This window comes from Wyeomyia smithii, chromosome 2 (genome assembly GCF_029784165.1).
Source record: "Wyeomyia smithii strain HCP4-BCI-WySm-NY-G18 chromosome 2, ASM2978416v1, whole genome shotgun sequence".
NCBI lineage: Eukaryota > Metazoa > Arthropoda > Insecta > Diptera > Culicidae > Wyeomyia > Wyeomyia smithii.
The window spans coordinates 246,655,405-246,682,314 of NC_073695.1; the positions used below are offsets into that span (position 1 = coordinate 246,655,405).

The 26,910-nt window shown below is 38.7% G+C and overlaps 2 protein-coding genes and 1 long non-coding RNA gene across 6 annotated transcripts; 2 read left to right on the forward strand and 1 right to left on the reverse strand.

Annotated features, from left to right (window-relative positions):
• Positions 1-416: 416 nt before the first annotated feature.
• Positions 417-1,539, forward strand: LOC129725161 (cuticle protein 76-like). The gene is made up of 2 exons (XM_055680657.1): positions 417-761; positions 832-1,539. The coding sequence occupies exons 1-2, from the start codon at positions 753-755 to the stop codon at positions 1,261-1,263; spliced, it is 441 nt and encodes a 146-aa protein (XP_055536632.1). The 5' UTR covers positions 417-752; the 3' UTR covers positions 1,264-1,539.
• A 3,312-nt stretch (positions 1,540-4,851) lies between these two features.
• On the reverse strand, positions 4,852-26,581 carry LOC129725159 (LIM domain-binding protein 2). Of its 4 annotated transcripts, XM_055680653.1 has the most exons (11): positions 26,097-26,581; positions 25,266-25,821; positions 23,461-24,196; positions 9,331-10,063; positions 9,181-9,271; positions 9,017-9,119; positions 8,779-8,951; positions 8,504-8,725; positions 8,195-8,318; positions 7,628-7,785; positions 4,852-7,488 (listed from the first exon to the last, which is right to left on the reverse strand). In XM_055680653.1, the coding sequence occupies exons 3-11, from the start codon at positions 23,465-23,467 to the stop codon at positions 7,204-7,206; spliced, it is 1,896 nt and encodes a 631-aa protein (XP_055536628.1). In that variant the 5' UTR covers positions 23,468-24,196; positions 25,266-25,821; positions 26,097-26,581; the 3' UTR covers positions 4,852-7,203. The 4 variants fall into 4 exon arrangements, with proteins under 4 accessions (XP_055536628.1, XP_055536630.1, XP_055536629.1 ...); XM_055680655.1 differs by lacking the exon at positions 26,097-26,581 and having other exon boundaries at positions 7,628-7,758; positions 8,504-8,716; XM_055680654.1 differs by lacking the exon at positions 26,097-26,581 and having other exon boundaries at positions 7,628-7,758.
• On the forward strand, positions 11,801-12,900 carry LOC129725162 (uncharacterized). Its single transcript, XR_008728028.1, has 3 exons — positions 11,801-11,959; positions 12,064-12,162; positions 12,691-12,900. It is a non-coding gene; the product is annotated as an uncharacterized LOC129725162 (long non-coding RNA).
• Positions 26,582-26,910: the final 329 nt, after the last annotated feature.

The following is a 26,910-nucleotide window of genomic DNA, read 5'->3' on the forward strand; positions in this document are numbered from 1 at the left end:
CATGGGGTTGAAAGTGTTCATTTTCCCTACTATGATCTTTGACAGGAGCAGAACAAGAGTAGAGTGAGCGGTGAGTGGAAAATTGAATTTGTCTCTTGGATCGATCGAAAAATCTTTACGCACATGTCGAATGTACACCGAAAAAAAAAAAACATTTTTGAAAACCTACAATTTCAGTTTCAAGAATTGATAAGAAATGAAAAATAGCTGTAAAACCGAAGTTGTTATTAAAAATTTTATATTCTAACACATGGATGGATTCCGAACAAAAATTAGCTCGCAGATTATTATCGTAAAATTTTGTATGGTCCCACATTTGATATATCGTGTTACCTCGGTGTGTATATGAATAAGCCGCAGGAAAGGGCCTGCAACTTTTCGCGACTGTTGTTTTCTCACTCCATCCATCGCTTCCGAAACCAGTGACAGTGGCTGGGGTCACCGGTCTGCCGTGGTGTTTGGGTTTGCATTCGGCTGCAATGTTCTATCGGTACGCGCCAGAGTACATTTTGTTATTTGGACGGAATCTACAATGAGTACTGTTGTTTTTTAATCTTATTTTACAGTCGGTTAAACGGTGTCATAGGCAAAAAGTAAGGTGTGCACGCGTCGCGGTACACCTTTCGATTGGGTCGACTATATAAAGAGATCACGTTTGGCAATAAACTTATCAGTCACTAGTTGCACTCGGTGTTGTCACATATTCTTAGGTTAAATTTATTTATTTAAAACACACATAAAAACCGCACAAAATGTTCAGAGTAAGTTCCACCCATTCTCTACATTCAATATTCAAGGTAACTGAGGAAGAATTTATCTGTCTGTGTTTAGTTCGTTGTTCTGCTAGCTGCCGTTGCCGTGTGCCAGGCTGCCTACTCCCTGAATCCGGCTGGACCAACATACGCCGGATTCCATACACCCGCCGTCACTAGTCAGCAGTCAAACATTCTCCGTTCCTTCGGAAATCTTGGCCAGATCGCGACTCACTCCAAAACCATTGATACCCCATATTCGACATCGAGCAAAACGGATGTTCGCATCAGCAATCCAGGACTAGCTGTCGGACACGTGGCTGCTGCATATCCAGCTGCTTACCATGCCCCAGCCTACGCTCCTGCTGCTTATGCTCACCCAGCTGTATACGGAGCCCCAGCCGTTAAGGCCGTTGCTGCCCCAGGACTGTTGGGTGTTGCCTACTCTGCCGCTCCGGCTGTCGCTGCCATGTCCTACAATAATGGTCTTGGTATCAGCTATGCTTGGTAAATGTGGCGTTTGCAAATCACACAAATAACCACGCATCAATCATCAGCTGCAAACTAACTTCAGTACTGGAATAATTTGGGAACAACTCTAAGTCAACACAGTCAACGATCGAGCAGAGCGCACGAAGCAAACGCCTTACAAGATCGGGAACATGTTTGCCGGGTAAGCGCATCGACCATCCAACGAATAATACCGTCACATTGATTACACCACCAACATCAGGGTAATAGAAGTGAATAAATAAACGTACCAAAATACCAACAAACAGCACAATAATAGCGTTTCAGTGTCAAAAAACATTTTCCCGCCTCAGTTGTTCATGAAATTTGCACAAACTGAAGGTTGTCACAGTAGGCGATTGACGTCTGTGCATGGCGTGTATGAATGTGATTAGTTTATTGTCCTTTTGACCTTGACCTTGACTAGTTCGTCAGGTTTGAACACCTATCGTCACAAGGTCTATTTATCCGATTTATCCATGATGAGTAGAACATGGTGTAACGGTTTGACCAAAAAGTAGGCGCGGGGTGAGGAAGCGTTTTTTTCACTTTGGAGGGTTGAAGACGAAGCATCACTATGCAACAGCGAATAACTTTTTCGTACTTGTTGATATATCCTCACTAACTAGGCAATTGAAAACCGCAAATTCAGGTGTTTTAAGTTGAAAATTGTTATTTAAATTCATGAATATTGGTAGCATGATATGTAGCATTGCACCATGTCTTTATACATCATGTATTTATCAACATCTTACAAATCATATACTTACCAGTAAACTCCAGGCCAAGGGGTCCCTTGCTGTCCGAAAAAGCCGTCTCCATTTAATTTGGTCCATGGCTGCAGCTCGCCAGCCATGTCATCTGCGGAGGCCACGCAGGTCGTTATCAAAAACCATTTTTACCGGGCTGCCGTCCGATATCCTTACGAGCCACCGTAATGTACCGATTTTCGTCGTTTGAACGATGAGTGTTTTTCCCAGCAGCCGCTGCAATCCTGGACTACCGATCCTATCAGTGTTTTGTAGATAGTCAACTTCGTGTGGCGGCGAATTTTGTTTGAACGGACCGTCTTCTGGAGTCCAAAGTAGGCACGATATCCTGCCATAAGGCATCGACGAATTTCAAGTCATATAATATAAACAATTCGTTTAGAATAAACATAAAAATCCGTTTCATTTTGACACAGTTGTCGAGGTTATCGATCAACCCTTATATGAAACGTTTCATGAAATGTGAGGGAAATTGAAATTTAAAGAACGTGTAGTCCTTATAAATTGATCTAGCTTTAAAAACATGGTTCAACGAGCCAATCTTGTATTGGTGCACTTAAAACGGTATAAGTCGAATGGAAAATGAAGCGCACAAAGTTTTAAATACCTCCAGCGATTGCGAGTTATTTTCCTTCGTTACCTTGAAAATTATCCGTAAATTATTTTACACGTAAACTACAAATGTCGTTACTTTGTTCACTGATACCAAAGATCAAGGGTTTTGTCAAAATCTCTAGATTTTAAATTAGGAGCTGAGTAAAAGCAAACTGAATGCAGCATTTCTTGGTGTGCTTTCCAGAATATCTAAGATTTTTCAATAACTCTCTAGAATATTAGAATTTTCTAAATCCATTATATGATACGGAATACATGTCTCATTTCAGATCTCACTGTTTCAGATTTTAACACGTTCGGAACATAGTTTAGCATCATTATTCCAACTTTCCTTACCAATTAGACGAAGGCCTGTGTGGCCTTTGCCATATCTAAGAGCTGACGCCATTGTACTCGATCCATGGCCACTCTTGCAGACTACACAGGCTGCAGAGATCTTCTTCCGTTTGGGTCGTTATCCAAAACAATTTTGACTGGGCCCAGCCCACGGTAGCCTTACATATTACATAATATTTTACATGTTACATTTTTCGTGTTACATTACGTGTAACATGTTACATATTACGTGTGACATGTACAGAACAAGTGACATGTTACTTATCACATGTTATATGCTACATGTTACGTGTTGCATGATAGTATTACACCAATTTATGTACATAGACCACTCTGTTCCGAAACCAAATGGCCATTCTGTTTCGGACCAAATTTCAACACGGTATAAATCAGCTTTAAAGCTCGATTTTTCGAAATTTTCTTAATCTACCAACTTCAGTTTCTAGATGCGGTTTATGCAAAAAACTCATTTTCGAAAAAAATGGTCTTCGGACCACTCTGTTCCGCAACGGCTCATATCTCTCTGCTAGTGTCATTGTGGATGGTCACTACTAAGCCCAAGTACACAAATTCATCTACCACCTGGATTCCTTCACCGTTGATTAGAGTCCGCGGTGGGAAGCTAGCAGAGTTTCCGCTCGAGCCTCTGCATTTTAGGTATTTTGCCTTCGACGTGTTTATGACTATTACGACCTGATTGGCCTCTAACTGAAGTCTGCTGTGCGTCTCCATCAACGCCTTAAAGTTGCGTGCCATAAAGTACATGTCGTCGGCGAAGCCAAGTAACTAGCTGGACTCCCTGAATATCGTACCACTCGTGACTATCCCCGCTCTTCTAATAGAACCTTCCATGGCAATATTGAAAAGCAGACATGAAAGTCCATCACCTCGAGAGCGTCCCCAAAACTCGCACTGTACACATCATTCTATCCATCGTCGCTCTGACCAATCGCGCAATTTTATCCGGGAGCCCATGTTCGTGCATAATTTGCCGTAGCTGAGCTCGCCAAATGAACTGGTGTTGCGTGGTTACGTTGTACTAGCGGTATTTCTGAAGGATCTGCCGCAGTGCAAAGATCTGGTCCGTGACGATGCGGGCCCCCATAAATCTCGCCTGGTATTGTCTCACGAATTCCCTTGCGATAGGTGATAGGCGGCGGCTCAGCAGTCTGGTGCATTGACGCTCATTGACCTGCAGACATTTTAGCTATTCAGCCATGTACAAGATTGATAACCGAATACCTGACTATCCTGAAATTTTCCAGTTCAATTTATTTTAAAATGATTTTGAGTTAGCGATGACGTTTCTTTCACGGGGTCATTCCAGCAGATGAGACATAGGGACCCATTTCTCTGTCCGCCTGCATACTTGCAAGAAGCTGCACGAGCATTGATTACACCAGCGAATGTTGGATGTTCATTTTTTCGCGTAAAATTATGATTTACTAACACTTTTTCTGTTATTTCCTTTTTCTTTAAATTACAATAATAATAATAAGATATACACGTAAAAATAATGATTTTTTTCTTAATGATCACTCTTTTTCTTCTTAATGATTGTTTATATAACAAATACTGACGATGTTTTTTCTCCTTCCTTTTCTTGCTTCCACCCATTTTGTGAGTTAACCAGGAAATCTGTATTTTTCCATCGAAATTTCCGGTGTTATCCTCCTGGGGACAATTTTTTTTCTTAATTTGTTTCCAATTACTTTAACCCGCGTCGCAGATAAGTTCAAATGTCTGTTTACTAGAGTCAATGTTTACTGGTTTGTTGTTTTCTTCTGCGTGTTTGCTTTTATTTATAGGGTTGAGTTAAAGTTTTGTAATGTACATAGCCTTTTCCTTGCTCTGTTGGTTTTACTTGCTTTTTTTTTTGGATTATTATTCGGATTTTACTCGCGGATGTCCTCTTTTTGTCGTGATTTTATGGATTTTTTAAAAAGAGATTCATGATTAAAATAATTTACCTTCCGTCTTGCTTTACTTTTTTTCTGCTTCAAAAACGTAATTATTTATATTTACCTTTGCTTCTTTAGAGAATATTTTAATTTTCCTATTTTAATACATTAAAATACTAGATTTTACAGATACACTTTCATTCGGGTTCAACATTCGTTCCGATATTTCTGTGCTATTTTTCTGCGTCTGCGTTCCAAGGATAATTTTACTATTGATTTGTATTATGTTATGCTTTTTTCGTCGCGAAATTCCATGTCGCATTTTGCTTCCTGTGTGAGAGTTTCAGTGTATGTGTTTTGATTAGATTAAAGATGCATAATGGTTTTTTGAATTGTGTTTCTTTTTACAAACGTTCATGTTTTCTCCTCTCAGGTGAATTATTTTTATACATCATCTCTTGATGAGTAATGGGCTAGCAAATTTGGTGTGGTGTGTTTTGTCCCACATGTCGGTAAATTATGCTTTTTAAACTAGAAAACCGTCTTTCCTAAGAATACGTTTTCTTTTTCCTGGGAGAATCACCGTTCCCGTCACTTGTTAATTTGATTTTTAATAAATAATAATCGAAAAATAAAAACTAACATATTTTTACCGAAAGATATCCCATATATACTCTCACTCGACATTCCATGATTCCAGGGAAAACGAACAGAAACGAAAAATAGTGAATCCCCACATTTACACCGCTCGACTATCATATACATCTAAGCTTAAGGATTGGTTTCATCATTTACACTAGCACACGGGTCGCTTTTTTCCCTTTCGCTCTAAATCGACATGTAGCTTTATTTTACGAAAAAAAGCTCTGTCGTTGTATTATTTTTACTTATTTTCCAGTGTTTTGTTTATTGGTTTCCATTCTGATTAACTTCGCGTTGCCATTGCGTATATTGATACGACCCGGTTCCGTTTTCTAATCAAAACTGAACGTGTTTTTCTCCGAAAAACAGGATATCTATATATTGCAAAAATTCCGCCCGAAAATTCCTCCGCACTAAGCACGGGCATTTCCGTGCTTCTTGTTTTTTGTTTCTCTCTTTTTATTCTTTCAATGTGTTATATGGTTCCGAATCAAAATTCTGCTCTCTAAAGCCTGGTTTCTCATACTGACTACTCTAATTCCATTTGCCTGACTTTTAGTGTCCTAATTTAAAGCTGCTGGGGCAGGCTGCTTTCGCGCGGAAAGAATTTTTCAACATCTGCAATTTTCATTATTACAGGATAGCACTATGTTACTCTTCCCGTTTGAGCTATAGAATTTGGAAAGATTAAATTTAAAACAAGTGATAAAAGTCCACTGATCACTTTAAAATAAATTACGTCTGTATAGTAAAGATTTCGAACAGGTATACTTCCATCCCGCATGGTTGATTATAATTAGGACTGAAATTTGTTTTTGAAATAATGTAAGAACATCATGTAGCAAAGTTTTATTTTTACGAGATGTTTTCTGGATTTTAGTTTCACAGAGAAATAGAATTTAGTTCCACTGTGTTGCGCAAAAATTTTACAACATTTGGCTACACAGTCTATAGAATGACGTTGCGGATCAATAATGAAAATTAATCAATTTTGAATAGAATATCGTAGACATAACTGACTACTTCAGCCATCCATACTCCAAGAAACCAAATGAGCGGACACGTTGGTACGAGATGGCTTAGTGACTTTCCGATACACATTTAGAAGCAAATGAGATCACGAATGAACCCGTAATTGATTCAATTTGGCATTCAGAGTACAGGTGTCAGAATTCACCGTAAAGTGTTTTTTCGTTTAGCTTGCAAGTGAAGAATGTGAAAAATTCTTTTCCGTTTATTAAAGCTCAATGCCCACACCACTTGTCTACGATCCAAATCTTGCTTTAAGTATTCAGTGCTCTTGATCGTAATTAAACACTAAGAAATCTTGTACGCAACCGCAGGCTGGCTACGGGATTTACACATATTACTGAGGCAGTGTTTGGTAATCGTCGAATGAGGCTCCTAAGGATCCGGATACCGGATCCTCGCTTAGCTTACTCCAACAAGCCAACCACCGCCTCTGTGCTGGTATATGTTCCGTCTAAGTTTGGGTCTGTTGTGTACTGATGACACGTTTGTTGTTCGTTCGAGTTTTTTCTCAAAAACCTTACATTGAATTTTCTTCTTTCAGATAGTTATAGGGTGCTACACCATCGTCGAAAACGGACAAATGATCCGCCACAAGCCGGATCGGATTTACTGGTTTTCCTCTTTCACCCTATAGTATTACAATTGTCACTGGGACACCGAAGGACTCTTCTTGTCCGATTCCTGACTGGCCGGTCCACTGTTGTTGGGCTGTCCAGGACCACCACCTCGATCCACCTGCCAGGAGTTGGGACCACCGGGGCCCCCACCTGTCATTGGAGAATCGTTATGACCGCCGAAAGCGTTATGACCTTCATGCTCCAGTGAGTTTGCTGCATCGTATTGTGTATTTTCCAACCTGGTAATCATCCGTTCATCTTCCTCGCCAAATTCTCCGCCCATCAATGAAGGCTCACCCACGACCATCACGTCCTTGGAAAACACGTACAGAAAAAAAAAGAAGAAAAACAATCAATTAATTGCTTTTACCATGCTTTTGGACCCTCACGGAGTGATTTCACTTCGTGAGCACCAATGTTTCAAATGAAAAATCGGAATCTCAACTCACTACCTGAGACGCCAGCGAGAAATTCGGCCCGGGCGATCGTTTCTTGCTCGGCACTGGCGGACCGGCATTACCCGCCCCTGCTCCGGAGCTCGAGCCCTTGCGTTTCCTCCGTTTATTGGCTGGACGTTGCGCATCTGAAATGGAGTAAGACGCTTTTAACGCTATGTCGAAGCATAAAGGAGGCTTAGTTGACGAGAGGATAAAACATGGACCCGCATAAATTAATACCTACTCTTTATTTACGGAATCGTTGCTTTCTATTCCATTACTGATGCAAGAGCTTAGTTTAGAATTTAACGGTCTGACTTTGTTTCATAATCACCGAAAAAGATAAACAAATGAGCTATAACTTATAAAGAATAACTTTTCATTTAGTAAATTATTTTAGAAACATCAAATAAACAAGCAACAAAGTAAGGGAAAACATTATTTCGATTGACCGATTAATAAAAAAATGAGAGCTTCTAAAACAATGTTTACGTTAAAAATAGGCCAAGCTTCAAGTAATGGAAGACGAATAAGTTTCGATCTGACTGGCTAAAATTTTCAATTATGCGGGTGTTTTCTTACCGGGTGGTGCTACCATTCGCTGCCACTTCTGAAATAGTGTCGTCTTCAAACAATCTCGCGGACTGAGCGAGTACGCTTTATGTCTGGACATTAATTCCTGCATCGGTTCTAATATCACACACAGCTGTAAGGACAGACAGAAAAAAGAACCGTCCGTTAGTATGACTCAGGGCTGCGCAGAAATTTCCACAAACGGGAAACAGCTCGGGCAATGTCAACTCATTCCCGGACATTAAAAGTCGCCAGCTGGCTGGCTGCAGGAGCTCTTCCCCATTCGAAAAGTTTTTTTTATAAAACATCACCACTCACGCGCAGATAGTTTAGTGTCGAGTTGGTAATTCCTTGTCTGGTGATATTTTTCGTCAGTTGTTCCAGCATGGATGGATCAGGCTGCTGAGTGTGCATCGCAACCACTGAACGAGGTATAAGCTCCCGGTGAGCCCGTACCGCAAAGTGCCATGACTTTATTCGCATCAGGTCATCGAAGGTGAATTCCAGTATTAGCCGACCCTCAGTGAATACCTGCAAACACTGGTATAAGATAAAAGTCCAACCTTAAAATCTGACAAGCAGTAGTTACTCACCTTGGTGTACATGGGCTTCCCATGCAGCGTTTCCATCGTGCATTGATCGCAGTCAATTGTGATGGAGGTGGTATGAAACGACTCTTTTGAGTGTCTCAGGTTAAAGTACAATTCGGTTACACCGCCTTCGAAAATACTTCGAAAATAACGAGGAATTAGTGTGCGTCCTATAGCTACAAATGAAAAGAAATGATTAGTCCTCTATTGGCTTAATACGGGTTCAACCTCCTAAACTTACTATATCTTTTTGGTCCATCTTCCAAGCAAAATGTTAGCGTTAGGGTTGCATCGTCTTCGAAGAATTCAGTTGCGAACGCGTCCCACCAAATATTATCACTTTCCTGTGAAAAGAAAAGAAAAAGTTTAAATAAATTTGAACTAGCGGATAAAAAAAAAACATACTTCAGTTCTTTGCTGTAATCGCTTATTTAATTCATATATTCTATAGTCAGGTTGTCCAACGTATGCATGCCTTCTGGGAACGTTCAATTGACTGTAAATAAATAAAGTATCTTTACTGATCTACTCCTAGCAATCTGTTTGTTATGTTACCTTTGATCCATTCGATCAACTGGCTGCGGACCACTCATCATATGTCCTTGATTCATCGGTCCGCCCATGTTGGGACCGTTGGGCCCATGACCAAATGGTGACCCGGGAGGTATACCAAATTGCGGCCCACCAAAGCTTCCGGGACCACCAGGCGACGTAAAATGTGGCCCGCTACCAAATGCTGACCCAGAACTACCAGGTCGACCAAACTGAGGACCGTTAGCAGAAGGTGAACCGAATGGACCTCCTGCAACAGGTCCTCCACCGGGTCCATTGTAAGGGGCGGGTCCGCCAGCTCCTGCGTTTGGTGGTGGAAATCCAGAGCCTACGTTTTGTGGCGGCCCTGGACCTGGCGTACTGGATCCCGATGGAGCCGGTGACGCCGTATACTGCGGGGTATTTGAGCCAGTCCCGGGAGGGACGTTTTGATAACTATTGGCACCGGATCCTCCCGCAGGAGAACCTTGACCGGCAGCAGGAAACACCGGCCCGCCGAAATTGTTTCCGCCTCCTGGGCCACCGAAGCTGTTCACACCGCCACCACCAGGACCACCAGGACCTCCACCACCTCCAGGACCACCGCCTCCACCTGGACCACCAGCTCCTGGTCCACCGGGTTGCTGCGATGGATCAGCGGGCCCCGAAGGTGTACCTTTCCAGTTATTCGTAGAGTCCTCCAGTGTAGATGGCAAGCTCAGGGGCGGTCCAGCATTCACTCCTCGTCGACTTATACCTGGAATACGAATAGGAAAAGGGTTTCAATATGTTAATTGAATATTATTTCCATTATTATTTCAGCATCCAGATGAGTTTAGTAATCAGGGAAAGCAATTACAAATTACAGAATTACAATTTTTCCAAATGTTTGTAGTATGAAATACAACATCCTGAAAAAAAATGAAATTCTTTAAAACAGGTGCGCTTTTTAGAACTTTTTTATCTTTTTTCAGTTTATCAGATGTAAAAGGAAGAGAATTACTTTTGCTTTGTGTTCAAATTTTTCGTTTTTAGTACCATATTGATGGTTACAGCAGCAATTTTCTTACATTCTAGTGACGTTCTCTTTCTGCAGCTATTTGAACAAGGAAGGAAACATCTTTCGCACTATGAATTCGCGTCATTCTCGCTTGTACAATAATTATTTATTCACTCGGTCAAGTGATTAGTCGTGGCCACTCAATTGATTGGTACTTTATTAGGTATCGATGGCGCAAGATTGAAGAAAATTGTGTTCAAATGGATCGCATACAAAACCTATATAAATTACCCAATTAAAAATTATGTCTATTCATAACAAACGCTGTCTCAAAAACAGCACGCGTTCGAAAATAGATGTACACTAAATAAACATTTTTGGTAATGTGAATTTTCTTTTCATTTCTGCAATACCAAAACTTTGCAAATGGAAGCAGAAATTGTTAACTTACTTGTGTAATCATAATTTTTTTAGGTTCAGTCCCTTTTTTCCTACACTTTTGCTAAATTTTTCATTGTTATTGCAATATATTCTGTTAAAACTCAAGGTTCACTATCTCCAACTCTTGCGAGAGCTCATAGCATAACATGACATCTCTTTAAAAATAAACCAGGGTGGCTAGATGTTATTTAAAATTCTCAAATCTTATCGTTATATTTCTTTATCCAAAGCATAAAACACCCATTATGCTTCTGATCAAATAATTATAACAGATGATTTGTGTCAGAGAAAACTTCCTCGTGTAACACGCGATTGTTTGTTGTTCGGCAAGAATATGCCTAGCAGCAAACAGCTTTGAATTTGAATTCTCACATGAGAAGAATACAACAGCTTCTTTCTGCTCTTTAAATTCAAAACGACATCTCACATGAGAAAAAAAAACGTTTTTTATCTAATGGAAGACGCTAGCAATCAATTATCTTATGTGCCTAAATCTCAAAGTTTATGTGAGTAGAAATAGAAAGAAAATTTACACTTTTAAAGAACAATATTCAAGGAAGCCTCTAGTCGCATTATTTTATATTTGAATAACTAAAGATGGCAGTAAAATTTAACTTATAACAAAGTTATCTTTTTGCTTAGACCACATTGTAACAGAAAACTAAGAAAAAAAAAACTTGGGAATAATCATTGCTCTACCTTGCTGAGACTACTTCAGATGGTTTCCAACTTTCCGCAGAAGTGAAAACTTTTCAATGAATGGAACCACTTCTGAAATTCCCATTTGTTTACATTCGGATCATGCGCTCTACCTTGCGAATAAAGAGTCGAGAGCCCACCAGGCAGTGGAACCCTCGCAGTTCTAGCTCCGTAGAACAGATAGAGAACATTTCACAGTTACTTATTGTCTCTGTCGATGCAACGCGACCTTTTGCCAACACGCAACACAGGGAAATTTCCTCATCCCGCCCACACTCATCCCTCCGCATGATAACTAGGTGAAATGCCGACATTAAATGAAAAAAAAAGCGCTCCTCTTGTTTACACATCACATCCCTGCACATTTCAAATTGGAGGATGATCTCTCATTTCTGTCGTTTCCGCGGTTTCAGGAATCGATTCTCGTCAAACGCGCGTTTTGCGACAGGGAACAGTGCTGGGATGAGAGCGTGCCATGGGAGAACACAGTCGCTGTATAAAACAAACATGCTGGTGAGTGAGAATTCGAGGAGCTCTATTCTTGTTTCTGTTCGGTTCTAGCACTTTTATTTCTACTCTGTTGTGCCGCTTCGCAAACCCATCGGGGGACCATACAGGGGAAGAACCGGTTTCGCGAGTCCGTCTGGCGGGAGATAGTGCAGCGGTAGTCCTGGAGACCTGCTGGTAGCAAACGTAGTGACAGTGGAGGAACTAAGGTAATGTTACTTTGGGGTTTTATCGCTCGAAATTGAACGCTCAATCGGCAAGGGGCAACTTTTGGAAGTGTGGAAAGGGCGTTAGGCTAGGTGTTAACAAAAAAAACATAGTTATGTGTATTGATCGTATTGATTTTTTTGGTAACTAACTCCAATGAAATTAAACTAATGCTAGATGAACTCTCGGGATGTGTTTGCCAACGTTCGAGTCCGAGCTTAAAAAAAAAAAATAGACGTACGGCATTATTTTCGAATATGAAGCATGAATTTATCGATTGAATATAGATTGTTACTCAAAATACACCAGCGAATCTGAACGGACAACTAACCTATGAGGAAATTTTTCGACGCAAAACTGTATCTCAGATTAGGATAGAAGAGCCAAGAATCCAAACGTAATCGTGAATATGAAAGTTGCCAAACGCTCACAACGGTTTAATTGCTGAAAAAAATCGATCAGCAAGATTATTATATTGTAATATTGTTTATTAATTTAGGCCGATTCCATAACGCATGTCTTGATTTTAGGATAAACAAAGCAAAGCCGAGGAGCTGTTGGAACTTGAAATTTCGGTTTGTTGGGCGCAGCTTCACAACCAACTACAAGACAATTGCGAGGTTGACGCTACCACCGTACTTCAAGGACCGGTTGACTGAGATTTCAATGAAATCTCCCGGGATCTTGACGAATATAAAAAATTAAGCCAACTACCTAAGTTTATATCAATATAAAAAATAGTAATACAACGAATTTGTAGGTTTTTTAATCTAGCTATCGTTTTTTTTCCTTCAATTGAGTCCAGGATAGTCATAACGAGATGTTTTTGAAATTCAACCTTCTTTCGACTCTACAACTATTCATCAATCAATCTGTCTTTGTTCCACATCAATGGACCATAAGACGTGGGTTAGAAACGTGAAACCCGTGACACTCAAAGTTTGTTCACGATTTCCTGGCCGGATTAGTTTAGAGTGGACTGTATACGGTTGATCGATCGATGGAATACACGTGATTAACACTTAGCAAACTATCTTTATTAACTTTAAATTTGATCGCGCGAACTACGAATTGAACACTTCAATGGTCGTACATAGAATGAATGGGAATAGCATCGATGAATCGGTGCTCACTCCATCGAGCTGCTAGGTAGAGAGGGATGTATGTACTCAATTTGCCTTGTCTATGTATTCGCGTTCTTATTGTTGCTGTTGTGACGGATGGAACAGTCTTCTTCTTCTGTTTTTATAAAAAATAAGTTTTACATGTATGTTAGACCATAACTCTTGAACGCCTTAACAGATTTCCACTTAGAATACGAGTTCCGTTTTACAAGGGAGGTGGTCATAGACATATTAGAAAATAGGAGGGAATTAGCTGATTGAATTCGGTCCAGATTCCGGAACATGATGTTCGACACCATTTCCAGAACCAAGATAACGACTTACAGTTTCCGGGAGATGTACAAAACTGTATAAAACCAAACCAAAAATCGGTGTCCAACAACTTTTTGAACGTTAATATGGCGATTTCTGTTTTTTGGAAAGCTAAGTAAAATTGACGAAAATGTTATAATATAATATATTGGTATTTCCGGAACCACACCTAGAACCCGTAAATCATTGTCCAATTGTGTTTTTTTTTTAATTCAAGTGGTGACATTCGCTTTTCGAAAATCGAAAGCCGAGCATATACTCTGCCATATGGAATCAGGATGATGTTTTCTGAATTTTGGAATCCAAGATGGCGATTTGCTTTCTAGAAAGCGTAATGTAGAAAAAAGGCAAAAGTTCGAATACTCCCTAACCGTATCATATACAAAAACTAAAAAGCGCCATTTAAAATCGAAGATAGTTACTTCTGGTTTTTGAACAGCTGTGAAAAACCAAAGAGATTGGTAAATGGCTAGGCACATGTCACTTGAGACCCTATTGTGGTCATCCACCTCTGTCCAGCAACTCCTATCTCAACCCTCACGAGGTGCCAACCGGGATACGACCGGGACCGGGATAGATGACTGGGCAGGGGGATCGTAGGCGGCAGTAGCCGACGGACGAAAAGAACCGTGCCAGAGTTCACATGTTAGTCACGGCTGTGACTCGTCAGATCGTAGGTCTAGGAAGATACCGGGAAGCTAGAGCTGCTGAAAAAAAAAAACTCCATCGCAGAAGAAAGGACAGTATTTGGAGCGTATTCTTGTGAAATGTGTCAGCCCCTGTCATGTGCAACGATAGGGAGAGGGAGCTGCGTAGCCACACGGTTTGTCAAGCGAATGGTCGTGGGTTTGAATCTTAGTAAAACCAGGCCATTCGATGTCAGAAAAGGACTTTTAAACTGGGTTTATTCTCAGGCTCCTCGACCACTCCTTCCTTTACGCTGAATTCTATAATACCTTTGCGTGACGTCCTCTTAACCAAAAATAAGTCCCTCTAATCAATAAAACTGGGTAGAAAGACGCACGACGAAACTTCTCCAGGGAATTATAATTGGCGATATTTGGCAGGAGGAAGGAGGCTCGGTATAGTGGAGTGGGTTAGTAACGGAAGGCTGAAACTCAAAAGGCTGAAACACGAAAGGCTGAAAAGTATGTATCATATACGAAAGGCTGAATTCACAAAAGGCTGAATGTACGGAAGGCTGAATCATAAAAGGCTGAAAGTATTGTAATTGACGGCCTTGTCTCCAAACCTCACCACTCCTAGACAATCTACCACTTCGTATGCCCATACCTATACGTATTCGTATTCTCGTATCCACAGGTGTTATACCTGATGCGACTCTGCCGCATAATCGAGGGCAAAGGACTGTGGCGGCCCCCAAGGTCGACACTGCTCCCGCAGCCTGAGCCGGCCGCCGACCCGCCGTCGGAAGCGGCGGCAACGTGCACTAAAACAACTGATCTGTTGGATTTCCTAGGTCTATTCCAACATAGGGGTGATCCCCTAGTTTACGTCCGAACGAGCGGTAGCGAGTAAGGACAGCATTCACCCCAGACAATCGAGTTGGCCAAAGGCCACGAGTGTGTTGCATTATATGTAGTTTTAATATAAACTTATATTAAATGCAGATATTGGGCTATTGAAATATCTCATAGACCGGAAGATTTTCGGCGGTAATCATCGCATGAAAATATACAGACGTTGGCGACAGTCTGATAGTCAACACAAATAGTTTATACAAATGATGAAATCGAAAATAAGAAACTTTTTGAATTTTCAGCGTTTCGTGATTCAGCCTTTCGTGTTTTTCGGCCTTTTGTAGTTTTTAGCCTTTCGTGATTTCAGCCGAAAAAAAGCGGTATTGCCAATAATAGAAGTGGCATATCTCACAATAGATTAACGATTCTGGTCGCAGTGAGGAAGTCCTCTCACACAAAAAACGATAGGGAGAAAAACCTGATTATCGATAGAACGGAGGTGGTCTGGCGTGGGAAGAACACTTTAGTGTACTGTTGAATTGTTAAGAAAACAGCGTAGTCGAAAGAAGCAAGATGATGATTAAGGATGATGGCAAAGTTTTGGACCCACCATCCGTGGACGAGGCAAAAAAGCAGTGAAAGAGCTGAAAAGAACTGCAAGGCAGCTTGTAAGAACGGCATTCCAGCCGAACTCTTCGAAGTCGGGAATGAACAGCTGTATCGTGCTTTACACCGGATCATGCTGAGAGTATGGTCCGACGAAGAATTACTCACGGACTGGTTGGAGGGTCTCATATGTCCAAACTGCAAGAAAGGCCAATGCCTGAACTGTTGTAATTATCGGGGCATAACCCTTCTTAACACCGTTGTTTTGTTCAGGGTGGCCACTCATTTTACATTTTCGAGTTCCCGCATTTTTCCCGACTTTTTCCCGCATGATTGCAAAAAATTCCCGATTGGCAAAAACGGTAACTAGGTTATGTTCTATCGACGGCTGAACGTCAATTTTTGAACCCTAAATTGGAAGTAATAGTTCATATTACTTCTACCGAATTTGCTCGGGACATTTTACCAAACAGTTAATTAGTTACAAAAAATACAACCTTTGCCTTCCCATGGTAGACAGGTTAAATACAATTTTTGCGATTTTCTCAAATTTGCAAATCTTCCATTAAGCACTCAACAGTCGTGTTAGCTATTTTGTGCATTCATTATGTTTGTCTATCTGTCACCCTTTTTTAACGCATAACAACCTATGAGGGGAACAACAACAAAAAAAAGCACTTTTCGTTCAAAAGTTTTTTTTTTCGTTGTTCAAATCATCGGAAAAAGTCATGGGAGTTAAGGGTGAACATAAAAATACTTAATCTGAGAGTAAAGAATATTCTGATTGAAATTAATTATTTAGGGAACCAACTTGTGACATGGATTTGCATTTTTTTTTTCTCAAATTAAAGATAATATTATTTCACGTTCAGGAAAAATACTGCGAATACTGTATTACGTTTATCACACGTTACATACATTCTGAAAACTTTTCAGAAGTGAATTCACAACTTTTTCAGCATTTTGATTTGCTAGTCTATCGAAGTTGCATCTCTCTGGTCATCTGTCAACATTTTCAACGTGTTTGCATCCAGCGCTCAAAATGGTCAAGCTGATTTCGAAACTTAAAAAATAACCTGGAAATCAAAAAAATTATCTTGAATTTTTAGTCGTCAAATTAAAAGGTTTTCACTGCAAGAACATGTCTTGCAGAAACCGTTCAAAAGGAAACAAATTTATTTTTATTCTCTTTTAAACTTTTCAAGAGAAAAAAGTTTTCTGAAATTTTCTCAAATCCTTTTTATTAGGATTTTTTCTAAAGAATTTTTAGTTTTTATTTCTCCATGATCATCAATGTTCAGTTTACACTATGCAGTTTTTAAAAAATATATTGGTATTTTTCAAAAATCAGCTCTTTGAAATGTTTGATTTAGAATATTTTCAATACTCAACTACTGCCAACAACTTTGCCGGAAACATCGCACCAATCAAACAAATCGTTCTGGTTTCGAAAAAAACCTTCAGAAATTTTAACTTCTTTCGTGTTCATATAATAAACGTTGTAACATATGTCCCTTAAGCTGGAAGTACAAAGTCAGCAGAACAAAGAGTTAATAGCATGAAAATTTAGTGCTCATTCGATGCTCATTTAATGCCATATCGCCGAATTTAATGCTCCATCATTTCTTCGAAAAATGCTTTTGTTTGCTAGCTTAAGAAAATAGCTAGCAGACAATGTACGAAAAAAGCATTTTTAGTCACAAAACAGTTCTATAAAGGTCAGAAACATTTAATGCTCATTTAATGCTCTTGAAAAAACCTGATTTTCATAATAATTTTATTGACTTTGTATAAATTTTTCAAATATACATGAATAGCTTTAATTTTTTCAAAAATTTTCCTCTGAAAACAATCAGAATCCTTTTGATACGATCAGATACCAATTAAATGCTTCCATATGCGAAAAGTTTCAATAACTTAGGTGCATTTTTCATTAAATATATTTTTTTTACAAAAATATTGTTCTGCTAGCTTAAGAAAAAAGTTAGCAGATCATTGGCCAGAAACAGCATTTTCAAGCAATAAACTGTTGTAGAATAATCATAATGATTTAATGCTCATTAAATTCTCTTGAAAAAACCTGATTTTCATGATAATTTTATTGATTTTGTATAATTTTTTCAAAAATATGATAATATATGAATAGCTTTAATTTTTTCAAACATTTTCCTCTGAAAACAATCAGAATCCTTTTGATACAATTAGATACCAATTAAATGCTTCCATATGCGAGCAGTTTCAAAAACTTAAAAAATCAAATTAAATTAAAATTTAAATTAAATTAAAAAATAGTAATTTTAATTATTGAGATTTGTTTGCTTTCTCAATAAGCACTTGTCATTCGTAGGGATTTAAACCTACTTGTCAAATAAAGGATATAAACTTACAACTAACTTAATTACAAACTTATTGACTATGAAGTGAGCTCATCGTAGCAATTGAGGATTGCAACGATTTTTGTCGAAAATTGTAAATAATTTTATTTGACATTGCTTCTAATGTTTCAACACCAGTAAATCTTTGTAATTCGAGTGTACCTAACCAAGAAGGACGCTTCAAAATCATTTACAGAATTTTATTCTGAATCCTTTTAAGCGTTTTCTTCCTTGTTGAACGGTAACTTGACCAGATCGGTACAGCATAAAGCATTGCTGGTCTAAAAATTTGTTTGTAAATCAAGAGTTTGTTCTTTAAACAAAGTTTAGAATTTTTGTTAATGAGAGGATATAAACATCTCGTATATTTGATGCACTTGGCTTGTATACTCTCAATGTGCTCTTTAAAAAAAAAAGTTTTTTATCGTAAATTAGTCCCAAGTACTTAACCTTGTTAGACCAACTCAAAATAACCCCATTCATCTTGACAACGTGATTATAGTTTGGCTTGAGGAAAGAAGCCCAAGTTTCATGAGGAAAAATTACCATTTGAGTTTTAGAAGCATTGGGAGAGATTTTCCACTTTTACAAGTAGGAAGAAAAAATGTCTAAACTTTTATGCAATCGACTGCATATGACACGAAGATTTTTTAACAGATGATGATGTCATAAACGCACGCAACTATTTAAAAACCGGTAAGACAACATTGGAAATGGTACACTATACCTGACAATCACTCAAAATTTCATAAAAAAATGTTCTGCACGCTGAAAAATAATTTTTCAAAAGATCGAAACAAACAAATCGTAAAACAAACGATCCTTCCGACTTTTTCAGGACTAAAGAATTGATAAAAATAAAAATCGAAAATCAGGATGGAAATCATATTTTTATATTTTCGAGAATTTAGAAAAAAACAATAAAATTATCATGAAAACCAGGTTTTTTCAAGAGCATTTAATGAGCATTGAATTATTATGACCGTTCTACAACAGTTTATTGTTTGAAAATGCTGTTTCTGGCACATGTTCCGCTAACTTTTTTCTTTAGCTAGCAGAACAATATTTTTGAAAAAAAAATATATTTAATGAAAAATGCACCTAAATTATTGAAACTGCTCGCATATGAAAGCATTTAATTAGTATCTAATCGTATCAAAAGGATTCTGATTGTTTTCAGAGGAAAATATTTGAAAAAATTGAAGCTATTCATGTATTATCATATTTTTGAAAAATTTATACAAAGCAGAGGCGTCGCGTGGCTGATTTCGTTACATCTGCACCAAACATTTATTCAAGTTCTTTTTCCAAAAACGAAATGAGAAAATCAAACCAAAGTGATTGATGCTTCAAATTGAAAGGTTTTGCTAGTATGCTTACTTGCTTTAACAGGTTATAATATTTCGATAATTGCATATGCTCGAATATTAGGGAATAGGGTACCTGTGCAGTGCACATGTTGCACAGGTGGACCCGACGCCACTGATACAAGGTCAATAAAATTATCACGAAAATCAGGTTTTTCAAGAGCATTAAATGAGCATTAAATGTTTCTGACCTTTATAGAATTGTTTTGTGACTAAAAATGCTATTTTGGTATATTGTCTGCTAGCTATTTTCTTAAGCTAGCAAACAAGAGAATTTTTCAAAGAAATGATGAAGCATTAAATTCGGCGATATGGCATTAAATGAGCATCGAATGAGCACTAAATTTTCATGCTATTAACTCTTTGTTCTGCTGACTTTGTACTTCCAGCTTAAGGGACATTTGTAACATTTGGCAACTTAGAATTCAAAAAATAACCTTTTTAAGATATTCAATCAATTTTTTAACATAATTACTATCCACAGCTTTGCCGGAAACATCCCACCAATCAAGTTAATTATTTTGGCTTTGAAAATATTTCAAGTATTTTTGTTTATCTGTGGCCAGATTCAGCAACCAACTGTTCAATGCAAAGGACGCTTTCAGGGCTAGCGCTACGATCCTGCAGTCTCTCTCGAGCCGAGACACGAACCTACGACGACTGACTAGTTAGGCCAGCATCGTATCCTAAGACCAGTTACAAAACAAAAGCATGTAAAAAGTTGTATGCAGAAACAAAAAAAAATAATAAAATGTTTTCTTGAAAAACCTCGCAAACGTTATGCTGTTTTCTAAGAGCATTTCTGATTGTATTTACATCAAAAATAGTTTTTTTACAGTCAAATTGTATAATTTACAGAAAAAATACGAATTTAAAATATGCACAAAAGTTAGTTTTTCGAAAAATTTCAAAATAATGTTTGCTCTATTTTGTGGCAAGTTTCAAATGTTTTTTCAAATAACTGCTCCGCATAGCAAGTTCGTCCCAAACCCAAATTTTCACCAGCATTGAGTTTCTAAGCGGAAATGGTAGCTAGTTTCGCTAGAGTTCGCCAAATATCTCTTCTAAAAGACTAGCTGAAATAAAAATCTTTTCGAAAAACTGGAGAATCAGAACTGTGTACCACTTATTTTATCCTCAATTTGTTTATTCAAATAACTAGCAATGTTAGTAAGATTGTACAGTGTAACTTATAGCGAATTTCTTTATTCCACCAGCTCACCTCGTTTTGACCTGAAAGTGCATTAACTGCTGTCAAAACCCTTCTTTATTCGCTCGATTTTGACCCAGTTTTGACCTGCCGTGCTGCCCGAAGCGCACTGTAAAAATTGTCAGCTTTAACCCACCACCGCATGTGCTAAGTTCGTAAACAATTATCTGGCATCTCTTTCTTACTTGCGTCTTAAATGGCGATGACCTTTCATTATTCCTCGGCAGTTTTGCCCGCACACAGTGGAATAAAGAAATTCGCTATTATTTTGCATTGCTCTTAGAAATTGAAACAGTTTCTATTGTACATATGAGAATTTAGAATTGATTCTGTCATTAAAAACGTTTTCTCGGCAAACTGGCAACTACCATTCCCAGACTCCGGATCGGTTTTCGACCCCGGTTTCAATTCGCTTTACCATCTTGAGAAGTCCAGCAGAGTCAATTCAATTCTCTTCAGATAACACAAGATTTTGACGTTTTATGCTATTCTAAGACATTTGATGTCAATATTTATTTCATTTGAAAATCAAAACCGATAAAAGTACTCAGCTGGTTAGCGGGTCAAAAAAAGTAAATTTAGTGACTTTTTGGTTAAAAAATTGACTGCTGAAGAAAATTGTGACTTTTGAGGGACCAACTTGCATTCCTGTACTTCCAACTTCTCCAATATTTGTAATTTCATCAAACACAATACTTTGAAAAAATCTTGGTAACAAAATCCCGATAACATAAAAAATTCCCGACTTTTTCCCGCATTTTTCCCGATGTAATTTGATTCCCGACTTTTTCCCGCATTTCCCGTTTTCCCGATTGAGTGGCCACCCTGAAGTTTTGTTCCATAGACTAAGACCGTTGTCGGAGTCCTTATTGGCGATTACCAATGTGGCACCCTGCGACAGATCCTCGATAAATTTCTAGTATTCAACTTGCAGACTCACCATCTGTTCATAGACTTTAGGGCAGTGTACGATCCAGTTAAGAGGAATGGGTTATGGCGAATTATACTCGATACTAATATACTAATTAGGCTGATACGTGCCACCCTTGAAGGCTGTACATCATGCTTCAGTATAGCCGGTGAGATATCGGACTCCTTCGCGACGATGGATGGCCTCTCAGGAGGGAAGCTGCGAGGATAGGGCTCATAATTACCTCTGCCAAAACAAAATACATGGTGGCTGGTAGAGGACGTGGTAGTCCGACGGATGTTGGTGCTGAGGTGGTGTAAGACGGGGAAAATTTTTTAAGTAGTTGACGAATTTATTTACCTGGGTACATTAGTGACATGTAACAACGAGGTTAGCCGTGAGATAAAAAGGCGGATAGCAGCTGCGAAAAGGGCCTTCTACGGATTGCGTAACCAGCTGAGATCCCGTAGTCTGTAAACCCGTACTAAACTTGCACTCTACAAAACACTAATTTTTCCCGTGGCCCTCTACGACAATGAAGCATGGACGTTGAATGAGACCGATCGGCGAGCTCTTGGTGTTTTGAGCGTAGGATTTTGCGTTAAATCATTGGTGGCAAACTAAAAAGTGGTTTTTGCCGCAGACGCATGAAGTGTACCAGGTGTACAAATCGGCGGATATAGTCAAGCGGAAAAGACGGTTGCAGTGGGCTAGGTATGTAGCTAGAAAGCCGGAAAAAACGACCAGCGAAGACTATATTTAGTAGAAATCCCGATAGAGGCCATCGACTTCGAGGTAGGCCGTAGAAGTAAAGCAAAGTTAGTAAGAAAAACTACAGAAAATATTCAAATATATCGACAGGAGTATGAAAAGTGCGACGACGACTCTGGACACTTTTTTCTTGTGTGGTGAAAATCTGGGATGAAATGCCGATCCATGCATGCAGCTTGCGATGATTTTGAGAAGCTTTGAAAAAAGCTTTGAATGAAAATGATTCAGCAGTAACTCTACTACTCTACCATAATGGTAAAAAAGAACCAGAGTAACTTCTTAACAACCATAACAACAAGAGCTGATTTTGAATCCTGAGCATGATCGGATACTCAGCTAGTATTGTTATATTTTTATCAAAACCTCAACAATATAAATTTTTAAAGGTCACTCAATCATTTTTTTTAATTTATACATCAGGGTCGTTTCATACGAAGTGTCCATACCACTTGGACACGATTATCACTGCGTGGGCTCAAAATTGGAGAAATTATTCATCTAGGTTCATTTTGAAAAAAATCTCAATTCTGGTGTCGATTAGAATTTGTCGCTCTGTGGGGCCCCGTCTTTGTTGCAAACAACTCTTTTTTGTTCAATTGCCTTTTTTTCTTTTTCTTACAATTCATAAGCGTAAGTTGTCCGAAAAATACTGATAGATTTTTTTTAGAAAAATAAAGCAAGTAAACCAGAAAAATACAGTTTTTGACCGGAAGTGTCACCAGATAGATAATTTTTGCATTTCAAAAAAAAAAATCTGCAAATGTTGAAATTTTTATTTTAAATTTAATGAATCGTGTTCCTTGGAAAATTTTACGTGAGAAATAATTAGCACCCCGAGGTTACATTAGTCAATCTCGAGATTAAGTTTTGATTTTATCCATATCTCATCATATTTAATTATCTTAATTCGACTTTTCCAAGTTTCTTTTTTTCAAACAATACAAATAAAATTCTCTGAAAATTGCAGATTGCCCAGTTTTTTTCTGTGATACAACAAATTCGTGCTATTTGAGGTAGAGTGAAAGTCACGAATAATGATAGAGAGATGCAATATTAACACGTTTTTTTTTTTGTATACAATCACTTAAATTACTAAAACTCATCTGAAAATATCATAACAGAGATCCACAAATATTCAACTTACCTAACATATTCTAAATGGGATAACGTAGAGGCGAAATCTTTTCGGATGTTACAAAGTGCACAAAGTTTCGCTTTGCGTCTTTTTTAAGGATTTTCCTGCTTTTTTCTATCTATACAGTTACAGTGTCTTTTGTGACGGTTGCGTGGTTATGAAGCAGCAATAATCGGTAGGAATGATGTATCCTACAACCAGTGACTACGAGACGGGATTTTTCCTTGAATGGCAAGCTGACGAAGACGAGCCACCGCATACACGGCTTGAGTAGTAGTAGCACCAGCAGTAGTAACGATAGTTGATATTATAGCGAAAGGAACACTCCAGTCTCACCGGATTCCGGTTCATCTTACTACTCTAATTAACTGTACAACTTCGACAAACACAAGAAATTAGGAAACGGAAGCTGTGAACACTTAAAGATCTCGATTTTCTCTCTCGTTCAACACCTGCGTTAATCTGTTTTTCATCACTTCTGTACTCCAAATTGCGGGATGCTAGTTTTCTGTCAAAAAAATAACTCGACGTTTAGTTTAAACACACTTTCTATCGCACTTCACAAGCCAACGTTTGTCTTGTATGTTTCGGTTAGGCTCAACTTTGAATCTGCCAGAAACATTATTGCACTTTCTGAATCTTATTCACAATTCATTGATTCTTATGAGTTTGTTTGGAAGAAAAAACACTTTAACTGTCGTCCTCCAACTTTTACTACAGCAATGCTTCAGCACTTGACTTCGAGCTGGAAATATTCGGTAGCGAAATCAAAAACAGCAGCCATTATCAAACACAATCCGCGGCGCGATGAATTCGAGTTGGCGATGAGAGTCGCGGCAGTAAAAAAAAAGAGGAAAATGCCGTAAACCAAAAAGATGAGAAAGATACTCAGCAACCAGACGAGAAACAAAAAAAAAACCTATAATATGCGGACGGTGGTTTGGGTGGAAAAAGAAAACGCAAACGCTCAGGCAGGGTTGCCCACCAGGTGAATTAGGTTTAAACATTTACTAATGGTTCATGAAAGAAAGAAAAAACATTTTAAATTACACAAAAGAAGACAATAGAATTTAAATCGATATATTATATAGAAGTTCAAAACCTAGATAAGTTTATAAAAACTAATTTGACCGCAAAGTTAGGTTCGATGTGACTGCTTTTTTAATTATTTGGTAGTATATTAATGTACATAACCACAGTCATACGTAAACAAAGTTATGGTAGTTGTTATCAATGCTAATCACAACGACAAGTTGACCGTTAATGTTAATATTAGTACTCTTTGTTACTCGCGTGTAACTGTACGTAGCTTGGCAACCCTGGCCTGCACTGACTGGACGTTGATTTCAGAGCTCATCAATGCCGTACACAATAATATGAATGAGGGGAGCGTGGGAAGGAACAGTGGGGCGTGCGGGTGTAAACTTAGATTTATTTTGCGTTAGTATTGATGTCGCAACGGCATTTATTAATTGTCTACTAAAATGTGTGCGTATGTTTTTCACTGTTCGTCGACGGAGACTACATACAGGCCACATACAAGATAGCGGCAACCAACGGAGACGATGAGCCACCCCTCCCAGAGCACTCATCTCTTCGTGTTCTTTTTATACCGCTATCCACGGAAGGTTCGCAGGTTTATTCTTTAGCCTTTTCCTCTTTCACTTCACACTATTCACATTTTTCTTACGAATACATACGTGCACATTTTAGATAACTGCGTGTACAGCATCTTTCACATCATTTTTCAACATGGTGCTTGAAACAATTTTTTTTTATTATTTATCAAACAGACCTAAAAATCATTGCCGTACCTTGTTGGCCGCAAAAATTAACATATTTCATATTGCCCACCCATTAGACGGCACTATTAATCGCGAATAAGTAACTTTTCCACCTGAACGATTCAGTGATATTGTAGATTGGTTTTCTGCCCTCACTTGGCTTAGCCATGTGTTTGTGTGTTTTTCGAAAGGAGCACTGAAAACGATGATCGCCCTTCCAACTTGTTCCTGTTCTTGTTTGCTTTTATCACTTTGCTCATATTTCTTTATAAACGGCGCATTGACATTACATTCAGTACACTTCAATATTTATTAACGTAATGATGGAGACATCCACGACGACGCGGGGCAGCCAATAAAAATACACCGACGAGGATCTTATCCAGTGTAGCCCCTACGAATGTTTTCTCGAATAAAACATATACAAACATCCACGTAGCATTTTTGATCGAGAACACTTGATGGGTACACCGACGAGCGCTGCTTTTGCAGTTTTTTTCTGAACTATAAAAACCGTGTTGCTGGTTTCCGAAAGAGATGTTCATAAGTTTATTTACTGATTACTTTTTTCATCTGCTGTTTCTACCTATCGAATATTCATTCAGCATTAGTTGTTTCACAATACTTTTATGTTTGATAGCAGTTATCAATCACCGAGTAATTTGATTCTTTATGTTTTATTACATGCTAAAGTACCTTTTTTCATTGAATGATTCGATAAAGCTCACTTAGCCCACTTAGCGCAATGCATTGTTGCCAACATTTTCAAAACTTCTCGCAACTGTGCTTCTTCAGCCCAGTATATATCAGCTATATCACTTCTGCTGTGGTGCAAAATTTATACGTATACATGCAACTTACGCAATAGAACACCACCATTTAACAAACACATCCACAAGAAGAAAACAAAAAAAAATCAGACAGCTCACCACACACAACCAGAGCGCGCCCGCGATAGGGAGTGAGAAAGGGAAAGCTCCAAACCGAGGGAAGAGAAACGAAAGAATCGAAAAAACGCTCCCGGGAAGTTTTTTCGCGTCCGTCGACGAGGCTTTTCAGTCTTTCCTTAGTAAAAAAAAAATGGTCCAACCTTCCGGCCGATTTTCCTGATCGAATTTTCGTCACTCTCGTTATACAACACGACTATTCTTCTGCATTTATAGTAAATTTAGCACGTCACACTCGCGGAATGAGCTGCAGACGCCGTCAGACACTCTTTTTTCACGAATACACTCCGCAAAACACACTATCGTTCGCTATCCGTCGTGACCATGGCGGACGGCCATTTTAAAATATATTATACGAAGGAAGGATCATCACATCAGCACTGCTGTCGAACGGCGAGAGAGTGAGGTCAGAGAAGAAATTATTCGTTAGCTCTGTACTCTTCCAACGCAAACGACGTACCGTGCGGTGTATCGATTAGACTTAATACCCTTCCTTTCTATCCAACAAGAATTGCGTGTACGACTGCTCGCGGTTTCCAAATTTTCTCTTACATGCTTCAAAATGTGGAGGCTGGCAGATTGAGTGTTTTGAAATTACCTTGACAGCTGTCAATTTTCAACGGGGGATGCTCATTGGTACACGCTTAGCCAGTTCATATACGTTTGGAATAAAACCATATCATTAATTTGGAAATTAATACGATCCGTCCGAAAAAGAATTGTAGAGC

Coding starts and splice junctions, on each gene's coding strand:
- LOC129725159 (XM_055680652.1), bottom strand. Junction 9,120..9,180: donor GATTACAGCAAAGAACTGAA/GTATGTTTTTTT, acceptor TTCTTTTCACAG/GAAAGTGATAATATTTGGTG. Junction 8,319..8,503: donor CGACACTAAACTATCTGCGC/GTGAGTGGTGAT, acceptor CTGTCCTTACAG/CTGTGTGTGATATTAGAACC.